At 36.2% G+C, this 17,785-nt stretch overlaps 3 protein-coding genes across 9 annotated transcripts; 2 read left to right on the forward strand and 1 right to left on the reverse strand.

The window, feature by feature from the left end:
* Window positions 1–1,315: 1,315 nt before the first annotated feature.
* Window positions 1,316–9,508, forward strand: LOC119080749 (carbonic anhydrase 7). Of its 7 annotated transcripts, none has more exons than XM_037189345.1 (4): window positions 1,316–1,426; window positions 8,211–8,683; window positions 8,751–8,887; window positions 8,954–9,500. In XM_037189345.1, exons 2-4 carry the CDS (start codon window positions 8,212–8,214, stop codon window positions 9,095–9,097), a joined length of 753 nt encoding a protein of 250 aa, XP_037045240.1. In that variant the 5' UTR covers window positions 1,316–1,426; window position 8,211; the 3' UTR covers window positions 9,098–9,500. The 7 variants fall into 7 exon arrangements, with proteins under 7 accessions (XP_037045240.1, XP_037045232.1, XP_037045248.1 ...); XM_037189337.1 differs by having other exon boundaries at window positions 1,326–1,422; window positions 8,205–8,683; XM_037189353.1 differs by having other exon boundaries at window positions 1,425–1,741.
* Window positions 9,509–13,470: 3,962 nt separating this feature from the next.
* LOC119080818 (antigen 5 like allergen Cul n 1-like) lies at window positions 13,471–15,575 on the forward strand. Its single transcript, XM_037189385.1, has 5 exons — window positions 13,471–13,603; window positions 13,663–13,910; window positions 14,697–14,778; window positions 15,098–15,263; window positions 15,329–15,575. The coding sequence occupies exons 1-5, from the start codon at window positions 13,573–13,575 to the stop codon at window positions 15,564–15,566; spliced, it is 765 nt and encodes a 254-aa protein (XP_037045280.1). The 5' UTR covers window positions 13,471–13,572; the 3' UTR covers window positions 15,567–15,575.
* A 621-nt stretch (window positions 15,576–16,196) lies between these two features.
* Window positions 16,197–17,329, reverse strand: LOC119080832 (antigen 5 like allergen Cul n 1-like). The gene is made up of 3 exons (XM_037189392.1): window positions 16,944–17,329; window positions 16,640–16,881; window positions 16,197–16,573 (listed from the first exon to the last, which is right to left on the reverse strand). Exons 1-3 carry the CDS (start codon window positions 17,226–17,228, stop codon window positions 16,336–16,338), a joined length of 765 nt encoding a protein of 254 aa, XP_037045287.1. The 5' UTR covers window positions 17,229–17,329; the 3' UTR covers window positions 16,197–16,335.
* Between the last annotated feature and the right edge of the window lie 456 nt (window positions 17,330–17,785).

Genomic DNA, 17,785 nt, shown 5'->3' on the forward strand with positions numbered 1-17,785 from the left:
GTTGAAAAGCAATGAGTTCTTGCGGTAACACGGGAAGTATGCCACTAAACGGTACGAATGTGAGAGTCTCTATTTGAACTTGTGAGGTTTTTTAATTTTTGACAGTAGAACACAGAAACACAAATTGAATTCATTCTGAATATTTTCCAAAAAAAAAGGATTAACTCCGTAAGTGCGCTGAAAATTCAAAATGGAAAGTGCGGAGGGCACACCTAACGCAGCGTTGAATCACCCCCATTCACAAAGCTCTATTTAATGTGGTCTCACAGTCAACCGTTTTCATTCCGTTTTGCCTCCGTGTACGTGACAGTTGTCATTTCAAACAATGTGCTCTCCGACTTACCATTAAAATTTAGCATTTATGATAATTTATTATCTGACACTGACACCGTCAGTGGGCTCACAATTTGAATTTTTGGTAATAAATGAATTGAAAAATAAATTTCAACGCACCGCACTCTGATATGAATATTTCGTGAATTAACCGAATGTAACGCTGCGTTTGATTTGGCTTTGAAACTTTTAATTTTAATTTTCAGCTGACTTACGGCGTCAATTGTTTGATTTTCAATTGAGCCCTTCAAATCTAACATTTTCAGGCTCGTTCGAAAAATAAATGTTTGGGCCAAGGTTCTAAAAGGACAGGTTAAAACACCCACGTGGCACACAAATTTTATTGTCCAAATTATCCAAATTTGTGTGCCACCGCTTTCGTGATGAACTCAGAAGTGTCCTAACCTGTTCTTTCAGAACCCGCTCAATTTATGTTTAAATATTAAAATTTAACCTACCGAAATATTGGTAAATACGTATCCAAATTTGGAGAATGAGTCTTTGAGTGGGGCGAGTAGGTCATAGTGGTCATAGTGTTGAACATGATGGCAGTGAGATGACACATCCAAATTTAAACGCTTCCATCAATTTTTCACACGTAAAATTTCTCCACAACCTACGGTCAGTTCGGGAAGCGTGTGGACGGTGTGGACCTAACTTCTGAATCTGAACAAAATGAATGTGCAACTCGAATAATGTAGTGTTTGTCATAATATTGTCTGGTTAATTAATCTCGCTACAACTCGCTAAATATTTAAATTTTGTGCTGTCGTTTAATCAAATAAAAATTTCATTCCATCATATTCTCATCCACTTGTTTGCCCCCTATGCGTAGCGCACATCAGTTACATCGGTTATTATCATTTTTAGTGTTGTCGCTATTTATACGAATGCATTCAATTTTTTATTATACCAGAACCACCAGAACCGATGTGTTTATAGATTTACTGGGAATATCGGTCGTCGTAAATGAATGTGTCAAAATGATTAGAGGAATTGTCAAGCGGTGAAACAGAGATATATAAATAAATAAATAAAAGTGAAGTTTTTAGAATTAAACAGAAAAAAGATCACCAAGTTAATGTAGAAGTAAGTAAACAAATGTTTTAAATTTCAATGAAAATAGTCAAACATTTCGATTCATTTGATGTAACTCATTGTCTTTACCGCATACAATTCAACAATTTTATAATTAGAAAAATTATCCGGACAAAATTCTCGTTCTGGTGCAGTACTTTATGCATCTTCAGTTCATAAATTGTTTTTGTTAATAAAAATGTTGCTAAGCTAAACTAATGACGTGTTAATTGAAACTTAGAACCAGTTAATAAATTAAACGAAGCAAAAGTAAACAAACCGCCGTACAGTGTGTATAATTTAAGACGGTTGGATTCGCGTTAACGTGTAAGTGATTAAAAGTTTCCATATCAAATTTGTTGGTAATGAACTTGTGTACTGTGCATTAATCATTCAAATGCGTTTAAAGGTATACCTAGCCCATCGATTGAAGGTTTCACTTGCAATTGGTATTGTTGTTGTTGTTGTTGATTTTTTTTTTCGTTTGTCGTTTCGTGTTGTACGTATTGACATGCTAATAGCTGTCTAATCAATGATTTAAAGATTAATTCTCGTAGAAATGGGTGGTTTTCTGCTGCAATCGTTTCAATTTCAACCGATCACAGTGTAATGAATAAATAAAATTAAACGTTCGCTAATTGGCAGTTTTGGGGTGCACACACAAAAAAAGAAGAATTAATTATAAATTGGTTGATTGAGGTGTTGATGAGCTAATACATATTTCAATATTGTTCCTAAAAATAAGAAACGGCAGTTTAAGTCGCTCAGTTTGTTCATCGTCAAACCATTTCAAATTTAGACTTTCCGTAGACTACATAGACTAATTGTGCAAGTCACACTCCAATATATTGCTGATTCCGTTTGTTAATTCTTACTTATCATAATTCACTAACATTTGCCGATACAACAGAAAAGTATTGCACATTCAAACAAGTTATTATTATTATATCGACGACGACGACGTGAGTGTTTTTTTAATATTGAATTTCATTGATAAGATGTGTACGACGTTCATTTTTTATTGTTTCGTCCATAAACAATTGCGAAAACAACAGAAATTACAGGCAAAGATAAAAAAAATGCTCGAAGAGCGCGATTGTAAATCATTTTTTATATATCGGGTGATTGTTGATACTTTTTTGTCTAGCAGACGAAATCGACGAGACAACATACATTCCGCAAACTTCTTTACACAGCGAACTGTAATGTACCTAACAACCTAACATATAAATCAGTCCTGCAAAGTGCATTGTACGGTCTGACCGGTCTGACAATCAAGTTTTTTTTTTCTCTAAATCATGCATGACGTCCACATTTTTTAGTGCTGTCAGTAAATTTAAACCATCGATAACTTGACGAAACTGCATTCTATGTAGAGCAGAGAAATGATAAGTTGGTACGCCTGTGGCGAGGTAGAAGAAACATGACAGTTGGATCCTATGGGAGAGAATTTGAGAGATTTTCAGACAAATTCTATCACATTCTGCCAACTGACATTCACATGTTCCTTATATCTCGCCACAGGCGTACCAACTTATCATTTCTCTGATGTAGAGCAGAGCACACAGTAATGATAATAAAGTGATTTACTGGCAATACTGAAAAATGTAAACGTCATTATTGCATGACCCCTAATCTATCTATTGTGACAACGCACTTCAAGCAAAAGTTCTATTAATGACAGCTGCCAAATAGAGTACTTTTTGTATGAAATTTTATCCCCACTCTTTTTAGTGTAAAATTTTGTATGGAGCACTGTCAAGTTTCAGTACCCTATGTAGAGTACCACTTTTGCTTGAAGTGCGTTGATTGTGACCAAGATTGTGACACAATCGGTAAATTTCAATCAAGACGGGAGAAACGATCCAAAAGACTGGAAATATATATTTCCCTTCCGACACTTGATACGTTCTAATCCCTTCAACGTTTCAATAATTCCGTTAAAAAAAAAACTTCGTTCAAATTACGGTCGACTTTGATTTTTGTAATTATGGTCGACCAGAATGTTATTGCATTATACTGCCATGATTGATTATACACTAAAAAATCGACACTAATAACTCCAATTAAAACTTACATTTTTCATGAAGTTCGAGTATTATATATCGATTGCATCCCGGCTTTCAGACTTAAAATTGACCAATTACACGCTAAGAGGTCATGGCATAACACTGCTCCTATTATTAACATAAGAATGCTTTCGTTTTACTCGGAAAGAGACGAGTAAATCATTTGACCCCAAGTGTTTATTTTAATCAAGGTTGAGCAGATCACCGGGACTGAAATCCCAAACAGTCATTTTTCGAAATGTTGCTTCAGTTGCCCAACATTTAGTTGTTAACAACATTACCGACAAATACCGACAAACACGATTTTTTATTTGCTTTACTGCGGCCCAGTGAAAAATTGTGGTGTGCTTATGAATGCGCTGGCGTTTTAAATTTTTATGTTAGAACTGTTAAGACGCAATGTCATAACCAAGAAGTAAAGTGGAGAGCCAAAAGGTATTCTGGTGTTGTCGAAATATTTTTGCTAAAGATTCGCATACCGACTGACCCTAATGTTTCGCCCGACTTGCTCGTGTGCCCGTTAAATTTTCGCTTCCAGACATGGACGACCGTAATTCAGAGTCAACAAATTATTGCGTTGGCTCACCATATTTCTGTCCAAAAATTCAAAACTACCACTTGCTGCATCAATGCGTTATTGTCTTACTAATTAGAATAGAAAGATCATGATTGACAGGACAAACCTAAGCGACTTTTTTTCTACTACAAATTGTCTGAGCCGAAAATGGTCAGCATAATTGTCTACTGTTTAACTACTAATAAAATGAAGATAAAAGGAAATAAAAATGAGTCAGATAAAAGTGATCAAAACAACCAATAACACTTAACAATCGTTGTGACTTCTACACGTTCTACCATCCAATCAAAATGATGTAACCTGTTGCGTGTTCAAAACGATCATGATTTTCCTACAACATCGCCAGCTCACCGACCCACATGACCTAAGCAGTAAATGAAATTGCATTAAACTGATATGATTAGCACAGAAATTGTAATTTGTCGAGTATTTCCATAGGAAGTGTGATTCTGTCGTTCTCACTTTGATCGAATGGCTTTCCCCAACTGTATTTTTCAGCGTAGATCTTTCCAAGTGAGAAATCACTTCATTGAGTTTCCGCTCACATTACGATACTAGCTGATGACAGACACTAGAAAATTACTTCGCTTCAGTAACTATAAACAATAAATGATACAGGAAATTATGTAAACAGCAAAAAAAATGTGACCTCATTATCTCACTGCGATTATTACTTTTTATCTTTTAACGTAAAGCACAGCGCACATAATTTGTTTATATCTTCAAATCGCACAAAGTACAACGGCTTTGGCCGAAGGCATTCTGTCACAAGAACCATCGAACCATTCGCCCGCATTTCGATCCTCACTTAAGCACATAATTCAATTGAAAACCCCAGTTTAATATCCCGCTATAAATCAACTAAGATTAAGATGTTTGTTTCTTTGTGGTCGAAATGCACAACGTTCCGGCTAAATTTTATCACTGCCTGAAATGTTGTGTGGTCTAATGCACATCTATACATTTATTATTATATGAAGAAGCTGGATTAGCGGGGTCTCTTTTTTTTCGCTTTATTTAAATCAATTTTTATCTATCGCTTTCGTAGCACGAAATAAGTTTTCGTAAGTTGTGTGATTGATATCAGAAAAGTGACGATAGATAAGACACCTTTGAAATGGGCTCACGTGTATCAGATAATATAAGACTACACAAACATTTTTATGTTTAGTCGGTCTGACAGTATCGTTGCAAGTTGTTTAATTGAAGGAAGGAAGTGAATATTAATTTCAAGTGAGAACAAAATATTTTTTGATTTTAGTATTTAAATGATTTTGTTATCTGTTTACCCTCGGTTCGGTTAATTTGTAATTGAAATTTTGCTGTGTTCCTTTCGACTAATTTTGCATGATCCGCAGAATTTCATTTGCTACAAATTGCGAGTGTTTTTGTTTTGATAGTAATCAGTTGAATCGAAGTTTCATTTATCTGTATGATGTAAGCGGTTATTTACATTGACTTCTTTAAAATTTCCACTGGTATTTACATTGTCAGAGAGTAGTCAAGTGTTGGCTCTGTGAGTCAGATTCGTTCTAATCAGTAATTACTCTATGTGGAAAACGGTTTGAAATACAAGAACTGATATCGACAATGTTTTTGTTTTATCGCAAGAACAAAGCTTCGATTCTCTTGATCGTCTGGGAAATTCATTCGTACACAGATATTTGTACATAGTTCGTAGATTAAGGTTAGATCACTTAGTTTGTATTTATTACTTTTGTGGAAGCACTGGTTTTCACTGGTAACAATACAATGCGATTACAAATTCCGTACACTATTACTACAATTTACTAATGGAATAGAAGCCTTGGTACCGCGGTACTGTTGCAGTTTTGTAAGAGTCAGGCGAACTTTTCGTGGAGGCTTTCCACGTACCTTCTGTAAAAAGATTTTTAGATTTGTTCCAAGTCGTTCGTGACTTTTAACAGTGGAAGGATCTGGAATGGCACACCTTTTCAGCATTTTCTTCCTCGTCTTTTTTGTCGTCCCAATTGTGGATACCCATCTACATATATTCGTACAAATTCATCTAGCAGATAAAAGTGATGATTTAGTTATATTTTCGGTGTACGTAATTGGTGAAAACACACCATTGACTTGTACGCATCGTTTCTGGTGTGCCAATATCAATAAGTAAAAAAATGTAACAAAAATGAACCATTTTGGAGTGGTGGTGTCTGACAGCCGGGCTACAAACCAGAAAATGTTTTTATACCGGTTGATGTAGCTCGGCCAGCTCTATCTGTGGCTGGAATGGCCAGCTAAAAATGAACAAATTTTGATTTTGACTCATGTGAACTCAAAATTTGATAGAAAAAGCTGACACTACCCGTACGCTTGTCGCGAGTTTTAACAGCTGGGCCATTATACAATGTCACACTTTTTACAAATCAACAAATCTTTGATTCTGACTGATTCTGACTACCGAAATGGTACTCACACGACCCGCAATCAACTTAACCGAAAGAGGGAAAAACACAGATCCCGAAAAGTGAAATACATACCGCCTGGTACACGTAATGCTGATCTATAGGTTGGCACCAGTCTCTTGGCATGGACCAGTAGTCGGACATCTATTGTTCTCTCATTGATAAACTTTTTAATGAATGAAAAAGTCACCGACTACTGGTACGCGGCCGGAGACTAGTCCTGACACCCTACAACTAGTTATTGTAGTTCGTTTTTAATGAGAATTATTTTTCTTTAAACAAACTAATAACCATTTTGAACATTGGTTCATTCGGATTTCCTCGCTACACTCACTATACCATTCACAACCGTTTTTATAACCGAATCAGTTTCAGAAGCGTCTACTTTTAACAGATTAAGGCTGACTATTTAATACACTATAAAAGTGAAAGGTATCACCACCTCATCAAAAGCCAAAACATCACGAACAACTTTGCCTTGCTGGGATCGACAATTAAGCTGGGCTTTCCATTGCTTAACGTATGCTGCAAATCGGAGTATACAATGGAAAACGCAGCGTAATTTTCGATCTCAGCAATGCAAAATTTCTCGTGTGCTCTCGGCCTAACGGAATGTGAACGAACCTGAAATCCGCATTCATTTTAACAGTCGATAAAATTACTTATTTTGCATATCTTCTCACCTAAATTAACATCAAAATTTTCATGAAATTATTCCAATATTTAAACAATATCTCGCGTCATCATCACACTCAAAACAAGTGATTGTCGAAACAGATATCGTGGATGCCAACAAAAAAACGTTATGGTAACGTGCTTCAGTTAGTGTACACAATACAAAGCTGTAAATCAAAGTTGAATGGCTAAGCTTTTTTGTTCATTTGTACGTAAACTTTTCATAATCACGTTTTGTTTTGGCAAAAAAAAGAGAGTTTGTTTTTGTCTATTTACTCAGAGCGTTATCAACCGATTTATTTAACGATATTTTTATTTATTTGATGAATAATGAAGCAGTTGTGTACAGTGTTGTTTCGGTGTGTGATCCTATAAGCTCGGAATTAAAGAGTTTAAGGATCGAAATGGTTTTAAAAAGCTAAAGTGCAGAGAGCGGACATATTTTGATGGAGTTTATCAGTAAATTTAAAATTAAGAAATGAAATCATATGATGCCAGAGTTGCAATAAATTCGGTTAAATAATAATTTAAGCTGAGTAGGAGAGCGGCTGTTATTGTCATTTGAAAATTCTAAAAACTATTTGCTAATTTTAAAAGTTTCATTTTGTTGATTTGTTTCCCATTTTTCCATTTTTAAACTAAATAATTTTTGAAGTATTTCCCGAAACAACCGTTCCCTATGGAAAAGCACCGCAGCGAAGATATATTTGGAAAGTAAATATTGTGACGACAAGTTGAATGTTCTGTTCCTCTTACATTGTTTTGTTGTTTAAATATGATAAGACTTTTGGATGGATGGAACATTGTTGCTCTAAAGTGGAAAGCTTCAATTTCTCCGGATGGAGACTACCTGAACAGAAATTCGTATTGTTCGAACCATTTACCTTACTCTTCTTAAACCTTCAAAGTACCTTAAAAATACACTCTGATTCAAGAAATTTGTTATACAGTCAATGAGTCCAGCAACCCCTAATAAAACATTCGCGTCGCGTAACCTATACAAAACTTGAAATTAAAAAAATGTCCAATCATTTTCTGTTGCAGAAGCAGCATGGCGGTCCAATCACCCATTGCCATTAGTACACGTGAAGCAAATTATAAGGACGATGTTGAACCACTAGAATATCATGGACATTGGGAGGCGGTCGGCACTGCTCGCATCGAAAATACGGGCACATCGGCTATGATAACATTTCCACGGCGACCACATCATCCATACATAATGGGCGGCCCGTTGAAGGAGCGCTACATATTCGAACAATTACATTTTCACTGGGCGGATACGGACCAATCGGGTTGTGAGCATACATTAGAGGGAAATAAGTACTCGATGGAAGCGCATGCTGTACACTATAATTCTAAGTATAGTAGTTTTACGGAAGCGGCTGACAAACCTGACGGACTCGCGGTAACGGCATTTTTTATTCAAGCTTGTGGTGACAAAGACTGTCCGGAATTTAAGAAAACCACCGAAGGCATACGAAATGTTCAAGTACCATTCACGCAAGCGGCGTTAGACTCCGGTAAGGCTGCTGTATTTGATAGTAGAAAGTCGAGCGAAATTTAAATGTTTTGTTTGTCGCATTACAGATTGCCTTTCGTGGATCGGATTGCAGGAATTGAGCAAACATTACTACACTTATAAGGGATCACTTACCACTGCGCCTTACTTTGAAAGTGTTACTTGGATCATTTATCGAACGCCAATTTATGTATCGAAGCAACAGGTTCGTTGACATGGTTCTTAATGAGTGTCTGAATGGACTCTAATTGCGAATCATATTTGTTCACAGATTGCGGTATTTAGGAGCTTGGGATCCTGTCCCAAAGACGATAGTAAGCGGATCGTGAACAATTATCGCCCGATCCAGAAACCTGTACAGGAGCCAAAGATTATATTCGCCCGTAATGTTGCCAAATTGAAATCCAAATTATAGCATTCCACGCGGTGCGTGATGTTGTAGAGAACTTCGTTTTTTACCAACAACTTTTTTTTTTCTTGTGGTGATATAGGATAAAGCTTAGAATGTAAAATAGTCAACAACAACAAAAAAACATGCTTTTAATTTGGGGTTTCAGCGCAGACACAAAAAAAATTATTTGATGAAAGAAAATCGATTTTTCAATTTGATTTAACGAGGCTAGTATCGATCAAAGTGTTTCCTAATCAAATCCAAAAAAAACGGAATGTTTAACGAATCAATGCCATTCCACCGACGCAATAATGTCGACAGTGCTCGTTCCTTTTCAATTTTTTTTAGTCATCTTTTGGTTGACAGTGCATTCGCCGCGTGAAGTAAATACACCGAATTTTGTAAAAAGTAAAATAAACTAAAAGTGGCAAGAGATTTCTTTTCTGTACATAAATCATAATTTCAAAGATAATCAAACCATACTCTACCATTGTCTATTATTATACAATACGTGTTGTTAGCAAAATAATAAAATTGTTTTTCAAATTTGCTGCCTTTTATTTTGTTCGATATTTTCTTGTAGTTTTCCCATACGTAAATCACGCAAGCAGGGCCTTTAAATTCTTAAATTTCACAAGCAATTTTTGCAATATTCACTCCTAAGATCACTTATCAACTACCTATGTTTACACCTTACTAACTTCGCATCAAATTTCTTACATTTTAGAAAAAAATGAAATTGAAGAATTTTTGGGAATTTCAAGAATTTGACTCCTTAAAATAGGACCTTTTGTAAGCAAACCTGACGCAATTCCTACTACAAAAAATTTGCAAAAATGTTTAGGGACTAAGGATAATATTTAGAGCACCCTAATGACTCCTCCTTGGACCCCAATTTTAGATCTCTGTGCATCCGTAGGAGTTCAACGCGCTATCACACGTAGTTAGTATTTTGAGATAACTGAAATTTTCGACGTTAGTTAGAATGGCAATGGTGAGTTTGTGACTCCTAAAGGCCAAAACACATTACCAATTACTGTCATCACAGAATACAATTTCCATACAATGTCGTTTTGGTCTACTGTGAGCGAAATGAAAGTTAGAACTAATGCAAGTATAAGAATTGTTTTCGGTGACGACAAAAATTGGTAATGTGTTGTAGACTCAAACTTTTGTATCAATTTTCCAGAAATTCTAACTCGGGCTCGAAATCAAAGAAAATTCTAACAGTCAATTCGCCAATTCGTCAGCCAAATTTTCAATTTTTGAAACAACCTATCTCCGATATTATTGAGTTATAGCCAGGCCCGGACTGGCCATACGGTGAATTCGGGGAATTCCCGATGGACCTTTTGGATTCTTGTATGAGAATTTTTAATTTGTGGGCCTTTTTATATTGAGTTGCATGGAGCCCCCGATGGGCTTTTTCGAGCCAGTCCGGTACTGGTTATAGCTCATTCGATTCGTCGTTCAATTCTAGCAAAAAAAAAAAATACAAAAAAAAATCCAGTTTGGGTGTAATGTGTGTACATGTCAGATGATGTCAAGGGGTGATGAAAACACTTTTTTAGCAATATCTAGAGAAAGGAGCAACCTAAAAAGTTAAAACTTTGTAGGATTGTTGACCTATCCACGTTTTGAGCCCACTCTGACGTCCGCACTCACCACCCATGGCCAGCAATCAATCAAAGTATGGTAAAGTTTCTCTGCAACATCATTGTTCTGAGTGACCAACCATATATATTATGGTAGCTGACCTCAACCACCATAACATACCAAAACTTGACCTCAGAAGTTTTTTGTTGCAAGATTTGCGGACTATTTGAAAAAAAAAGTTGACCTTTACGGCTGGAATAAAAGAGTAAATTTGAACCAAATTCTTGTCCAAAATAGTGTCTGGGGGACATTTCTAGCCCCTAAACGATCGATTCCGAGAGACTCTTTCTGAAAAGACATTTTTTTATATTTTTCTCATAGTCGAGAAGCCTCTTTGACTGTAGCGAAATGGTGTAGAGATGCAGAGTGAACATAGTCTATCTTTAAAACATTGCTAGGCACCCCAGAACTACATACATGCTGCACCTGTTGGCCTGTTGCAATTCAACAAATTGGAGAGGTTTGCACTGAGATTCATACAACAGAGGCATCTTAAGTTGGCAGTGTTCGAACATTATGATACTGAGTTGCATAAACATTATTTTTCCTATGTGAAAATTGCGTTTTGTTGCCATTCTGAGAGGCACCATTTAGGTGAGAAAATAATTATTTTTTACCCTAAAATGGCGAGCTCAGCCATATTGCAAGCCATATTGTGTGAGAAAATGATTATTTTCTCACCTAACAAGGCTGACCAAAACCCGCTGTTTGTTTTATTTTCTTCAAACTCGCTTCGCTCTGGCCGCAAACATTCGCTCTTATTGAAATTTCCTATTTTCTCCCCTTGGTTAAGAAATGATTATACTTGATTAGCATTCTTCAGTTTTAATTGAGGAGAGTTATGTACTAACCGTCACAAAAAGACATTTTTCAAATAAAAAATTTTCGGTTCATGCATACCTCTCGTGAATTGTTCCATATTCTACATGTTGTCAACGTAAATATGGAATTAAAAAAACGTAAGAACAAGCGCTACTCCTTTGTGGTGGAATACGTGTGGAACAAATAAATAGAAAGCAACAAACGAAAGCCACAAAAGTTAAAAACTTTTGATGGGATCCGTTAGCTTTTGACAATCTATTTTACATTTTTACGTGTAACTGCTGAGTTGAGCTATAAAAAAAAAGAAAAAGTATAGAATTTGCACACAAATCGCTTTCATTTCAGCGAGGTGAAATGAATTGTAATTACCACCACGGCAGAGTAAAATAAACCAGGCAGTAGCGGGTCATTTTTCAAAAATTCAAGTAATACACTGTATGAAAATGAAATCAAATGAACAGTGTTCATTGAACACTGACATAAATTGAATTGAACTAGTCAAATCAAGCGCTCCTGACTGGTTTACTCTTCTCTGCCGTTGTATTTTACATCATTTAAATGACATCCCTCACTTCGAAGGTATTTACCGCTATTCAAATGATAATTCATTGGAATGCATTAAGTCAACTCACTTCGCTTGAAGTGCACTGATTGCACTAAAGAAAGAAAACCCGTGGGCAATTTCAGTTATATATATTCTCTCTACAATCTGCAATCTAAAGTACACAAACTATTGTACAATCATGAAAAGTAGTTAGGATGCATCGAACGATACACTTTAATTAAATGCAAAAAGTTGGCGGGTTCTACATTCGCTACTCATTATTGAGTTTTACCCTAGTAGAACCATGTATGAATGAGAGATATATACGACATGTAGAAGAAAAACATACGCCGAAAAAAACCTCAGTTGGTCAAACTGAGTTTCAGCTAGTATTCCTTGTTAAATGAAGCTACGCTAGATGACGCTAGATTGTCACCATACAACACTAGCTCAAAATCAGTGTTACCAACAGAAGTTTTTTTGTCCCACGAATATCCGACTTTGTCGTATACATCACTCTTTCATATATAGACTGTTATGATCAGAGCGAGAGATCCGAAGACTAGTTAATTTAACTTGCCTTGGGGTACTTGTCAAAATATTGCTTTCTCTTTCAACGTGTTACGTTGAGAGCGAGGGGACCGAAGACCAGTTTATTATAAGTTGCCTTGGGGTACTTGTCAAAATATTTCTATCTCTTTCATCATAACACTCTATGGTAGAACTGTTCCGTAATAATTGTCACATATTTCTCCCTCTTTTTAATCCAATGCAATTCATACTTGTTTTTTGTATGAACTGCATTGGATTAAAAAGAGAGGGGAAAATGTGACAATTGTTACGGAACAGTTCTACTAGGCTAGAGCCTCTTATCCATTCAAAATTTTGCATATCTTATAATTATGCGCCAGCGCCATCTGACATTATTACACTGAAGTTTCAATCGTAAGTGGTTCTTTTGTCTGTTTTGACTGCTTTGAAAGTGGTTTAGCATCTTTGACATAAACAAAACTGTTGACTCTTCTTCTATTTGTTTCAATGTTAAAAGTTATGCGCTTTTCATCTTTACAAATTGATAGCGATCTGTTTTCCATATCCAGTATCTCAAAAAAAATCTTTATGACCTGGCGACAGCTCTATTTTTCCACCAAATCAAATGGAATGGTACGTACATCTTCCGAGAAAATTGAACATTTTCCCCGATTTTTTGTACGCATACAGACTTGTTTATATCATATCGTTTTATTTATTGTGATAAATTCTTTAGTCAAACACATAGATTTCGTGGAAAAAATGTAGCTATCTCATCGGAAAGCCTATATGTAATCGCAAACATTCTAGCGAGCATATATAAACGATGGAAATTCTTAAATCAGTTGGAATTTAAAAACAGATCATCGCTTTGGAAAAGTCGCGCTACAATTGTTCTGTGGTTTACATAAAGAAAGAAAATTAATTAAAACTAAAATCAATCGCAATGCAACGTTGCAACAGTTTACTATTATTCGGTAGTTGAAACCCTTAACGATTTTCATATAAACGCATATTAAAATTGTTTACTTTCTAGTGTTATTAACGATTGTCTCTGCTACAATAGCTGTCGATTATTGTAGCACCGCACTGTGCAGTGCACAAAATCATATTGGATGCGGAAATACCGGAGATTTCGGACCGAAGTGTCTGGCTGAACGCAGCGTTGTCCCAATGACCGCTGATATTATTGCACTGATTCTACAAAGACACAATACAGCTCGAGTGAACGTTGCCAATGGAAAAGTTAGCCCGTTTTTAACAGCTAATAAGATGATAGAAATGGTAAGTGGGAAAAGTTAGTGGTGAAAGCAAAGCGTGCACAGCAAATGGTGAAAATGTGTAGTTCAAACGAGATATAAGTTTGATAGATGGAGGCTACCTACATATAGTAGTGTAAGAATAATGATTTAAAGGACAAGAAGTGATACGGCTCAATGTCTAAAAAAACCTGCGGGGTAAGACCTGTGCTCGGTTGTTGAATAAACAGTGTTTATCTAAGTATTTTTGAGACTTTAGGTTGCCTTTTTTTTAATTCAGCATGGAGGCGAGTTCTGGAATCGAATTCTGGACAACGTTTTTCTTGAACGACGTTCGAAATATATTATTAACACTATAGGGAAAACTTAATTCTGGACAACAAGTTCCGAACAGTGGTTGTTTTCGTCACTAGACGTGTGACGAAAACAAACTTTTTGCAACTTGTTGCATACACCGTTTTCAGCAACAAGCGCGAAAAGTGAACCTTTGAATTCATGAAATGCAAAATATTACTCTACCTTCAGCATCCATTTTACCCGCTTTCGTAAGATTTTTCATTATGCCACTCATTTGAATGGTATAATGTAATTATTTCGCAACAAGTTTCATAATAATTACATAATGCCACTCAAGGTAGTGGCATAATGAAAAATCGTGTCAGTGACTACTCAGGGAAAAACCGAACGTCACCCAAACGACGCTGTTGCAATTTTCGCAACGGCGTCGCAGAAATACTATTGTGTTATCAAGACTTCCGTGAATTTCAAAATTTTTTATTTTGCTTTTTATGAATAAATAAAATATTTTCAGTCCTGGGACAGTGAACTGGCAAGTATTGCTGCAATGAACGCAAAGACCTGTGTTTTCGCTCATGATAAATGCAGAAATACAGGTATGATATTACTATATAATTGGTCTTAAAGTCAAGTAAACTACCAGTTATGGGGGTGAAATGAAATTTTGACAGAAATGTATGGCCCATCACTTTCTTAGAAAGTGGTTCTGAAGAGTGACATGTATGTTATCATACTACTCAAAACAGCAATTTCTAAGCACGGCAGAGTAAAATAAAGCTTTACTTTACTCTGTCGTGCTTCTAAGCAATAGGACGCTTGCGGACTGTAAAAACGAAAGACGTCATTAAAGCTATATTTTCTACATGGCTCTCTACTAACCACAATTTCTTCTTTGTCATTTCATTCGCAATGTAGCTATTTTTAAGTATGCTGGACAAAATATTGCAATGACCTCATCCTCACCGAATTACAAAGATACAGTTGCCGCTATAAATCAATTATTCGATCTGTGGTACAACGAATACGTGGATTGTAACATGGACCAAATAACAAAACTTACTACAATCACTGCTGCTAACGGGTACGAGATTATCGAAGCGTTATTAGTTCATCGCATGAGAATTTCAATTAATTTTGCTTGTTCAGAAATTCATTTGGTCATTTCACTCAAATCGTGATGGCAAATTCATCGAAAATTGGATGCGCGATCGTCAATTATTTGGCCAATTCGTGGAAGAACACTTATCTGGTGTGCAATTATGCCCAGACAAATATGATTTCATGGCCTGTGTACACGTCTGGCACACCATGTTCGGGATGTAAATCAGGTTGCAGCACCACCTATCCAGGATTATGTAATGCCAATGAAGTTGTATCATGGTAAAAGATTGTTCGAAAAGAAATGATCATATGATTAAAGTAGTTAGTGCGCTGGGAATGTTCTGTTTTTATTTCATTTACTGTGGCTGTGGAAGCAACTATCACGAAGTCGTTTCGGCCCGCAATCGTTGCGCCTAATGTAATCGACCATTTACATGGTCTCTGTTGTAATCTCTGCTAGCGTCCGCGTATGAAGAAACGGTCAATTATTCGGAAAAGTTCATTGTACCATCAGTCCGATATTCCGATGATTCCAAAACTACCGTTTCTTCGATTGGTGAGAGGTTGCAAACATTGAGTTGGCTGCTTCGATTGTTTTTTCATTCAGCTATGAAAATATTTCATCCTAAGGGATGCGCTTCAAGAAGCTTCCGAAATGTACCTAACCTATTTATTCAGCGATGTGCTTTCCGTTCAATAGCTACGCAAATTGAGGTTTATTTTATACAACGGACGCTGTTTACATGAAGCTTCCAACAGATGGCACGTTCAGTAAGTAATATGCCCTCTTAATAGACAGTATCCATTAAGCTAATACCACATACATCCGGGGAATATGTTTGTTGATAGACAAAATTACTTTTTACTGAGCAAAATAAGAATTTCTTCTTGTGTATTCATTCATACATGATTTAAATGCTTGCACAAAGAGTGTTATTTCAATGAAATGACATTTATTTAACTTAACAATACCTATAAATTAGAAAGTTGAGTATTTTATTCAAAATGCGAGGTGAAGGTTATTAGTCTGTTATTAAAGCGGGGACCTTTATTTAAACCAAGGGAATAACTTCCGACGAATTGCAAAGTCCAGGATACGTCGCACTACATCCCTTAGTACAGGCAGAGCACGGAGAGCCGGTTGTATAAATTGGTCGATCCAAAATATTGGTCAGCGAATAGTTGCACACAATGTAGACATTTTTCCGTGTATCGGCGAAGGTAGTAACAGCACATCCGACTCGATTAGCACCAGCGGACACAATTTGTGTGAAATGACCGATTTGCGCACTGCAAAAATTAAAAATTTTAATTAAAATTTGAATCACAAGGGAAAAAGCACCTCTCACAACTTACTCAGTGTCGCTGGGTCTGTACTTGTTGATGTAGGTCATGTCACAGTCTTTGTACTCATCGAACCACAGACCGAACAAGTAGTCAACGGCTTTGATGGTTTCAAAGTAGTTTGGAGTTGACATCACCATTGCGATATTTTGACCAGCATATTTGTATGTGGCAGTGTTACGGCACTCATCGTGACCGTAAGTGCAACTCTTGGCATTGTATTCTGCTAACTTAGCCAGTTCATCGTCCCACGTCTATACGTATGTGATAATACGGTTATTATGGTTATCGTGTAATGAGTGAAGATTTCACTTACCATTTCAATCATTCGATTAGCGCTTTTGTAGCCGGTAATTTTGCCGTTTGCAATGTCGCTTCGTGCTTGATTATGTTTTTTGAGAAAATGAGCTTTCAACTCAGCCGTCATAGGTACTAAAGTGCGTTCAACGGGACAGTATCGTCCAAAATTATTAGTACTTCCACAGCCAATGTGTTTGGCATTAGCTGGACAATTTAGATTATTCTGACAATAGTCAAATGCAAAAACTATTTCCTTCAGTAAAATAGTTGCAAGTACAACGGTCACTATTGATGGTATCATGGTATCTTTTTGTACTTTTAAACTCGAAAATTGTAATTACAAGGAAAAGTTTGAATTGATACTGGAAGTATTGTTCAGTGGAACTGTTACGACTGATATGATGGAGATCTTGTGTTTTTACTCTAATTTATACTACGGCAGGCGTTCGTTTTCAACCGAATAGCTTATTCCAACTACCATTCAATAAGACAAACAATTTACCCAATTAATTCAAGCCGTTGAATATTCATTATTCAATTGAATATATAAATTGAAAATATTTGAAAATGCTGTCGAACATGCCTTCGAGATTAATAATTTATGAGGAGTACACGTTTTGCGAATTGATGTCATTAATGCCATCGGTTCATTATACGTCATGACTTTTATGACGACATCCGAAATTTCGCAGCTAAAAAACAACAAAATGCGTCGTACTTTGTACATTACACCAGTGGGGCTCTATTTTTGGACATAATGAAGCCACGTTTAAACCGCAACAAATTATGGAAATTATGGATTACAAAAAGGTGTAATTAATACGTCCCAGTCTCGGTGAGTATCGTCATTATTATTAC

The sequence above is a fragment of the Bradysia coprophila genome, chromosome X (genome assembly GCF_014529535.1).
Source record: "Bradysia coprophila strain Holo2 chromosome X, BU_Bcop_v1, whole genome shotgun sequence".
In the NCBI taxonomy this organism is placed as follows: Eukaryota; Metazoa; Arthropoda; class Insecta; order Diptera; family Sciaridae; genus Bradysia; species Bradysia coprophila.

Excerpts from the sequence above, each read along its gene's own strand:
- LOC119080749 (XM_037189303.1), top strand. The coding sequence starts at position 5,220 with ATGTTTAGTCGGTCTGACAGTATCGTTGCAAGTTGTTTAATTGAAGGA. Across the intron at positions 8,684-8,750 it reads GCAAGCGGCGTTAGACTCCG|ATTGCCTTTCGTGGATCGGA; the intron begins GTAAGGCTGCTG and ends GTCGCATTACAG. Across the intron at positions 8,888-8,953 it reads TTTATGTATCGAAGCAACAG|ATTGCGGTATTTAGGAGCTT; the intron begins GTTCGTTGACAT and ends ATTTGTTCACAG.
- LOC119080818 (XM_037189385.1), top strand. The coding sequence starts at position 13,573 with ATGCAACGTTGCAACAGTTTACTATTATTCG. Across the intron at positions 13,604-13,662 it reads CAACAGTTTACTATTATTCG|TGTTATTAACGATTGTCTCT; the intron begins GTAGTTGAAACC and ends TTTACTTTCTAG. Across the intron at positions 13,911-14,696 it reads CTAATAAGATGATAGAAATG|TCCTGGGACAGTGAACTGGC; the intron begins GTAAGTGGGAAA and ends AAATATTTTCAG.
- LOC119080832 (XM_037189392.1), bottom strand. The coding sequence starts at position 17,228 with ATGATACCATCAATAGTGACCGTTGTACTTGCAACTATTTTACTGAAG. Across the intron at positions 16,882-16,943 it reads CTAATCGAATGATTGAAATG|ACGTGGGACGATGAACTGGC; the intron begins GTAAGTGAAATC and ends ACATACGTATAG. Across the intron at positions 16,574-16,639 it reads TACAGACCCAGCGACACTGA|TGCGCAAATCGGTCATTTCA; the intron begins GTAAGTTGTGAG and ends TAATTTTTGCAG.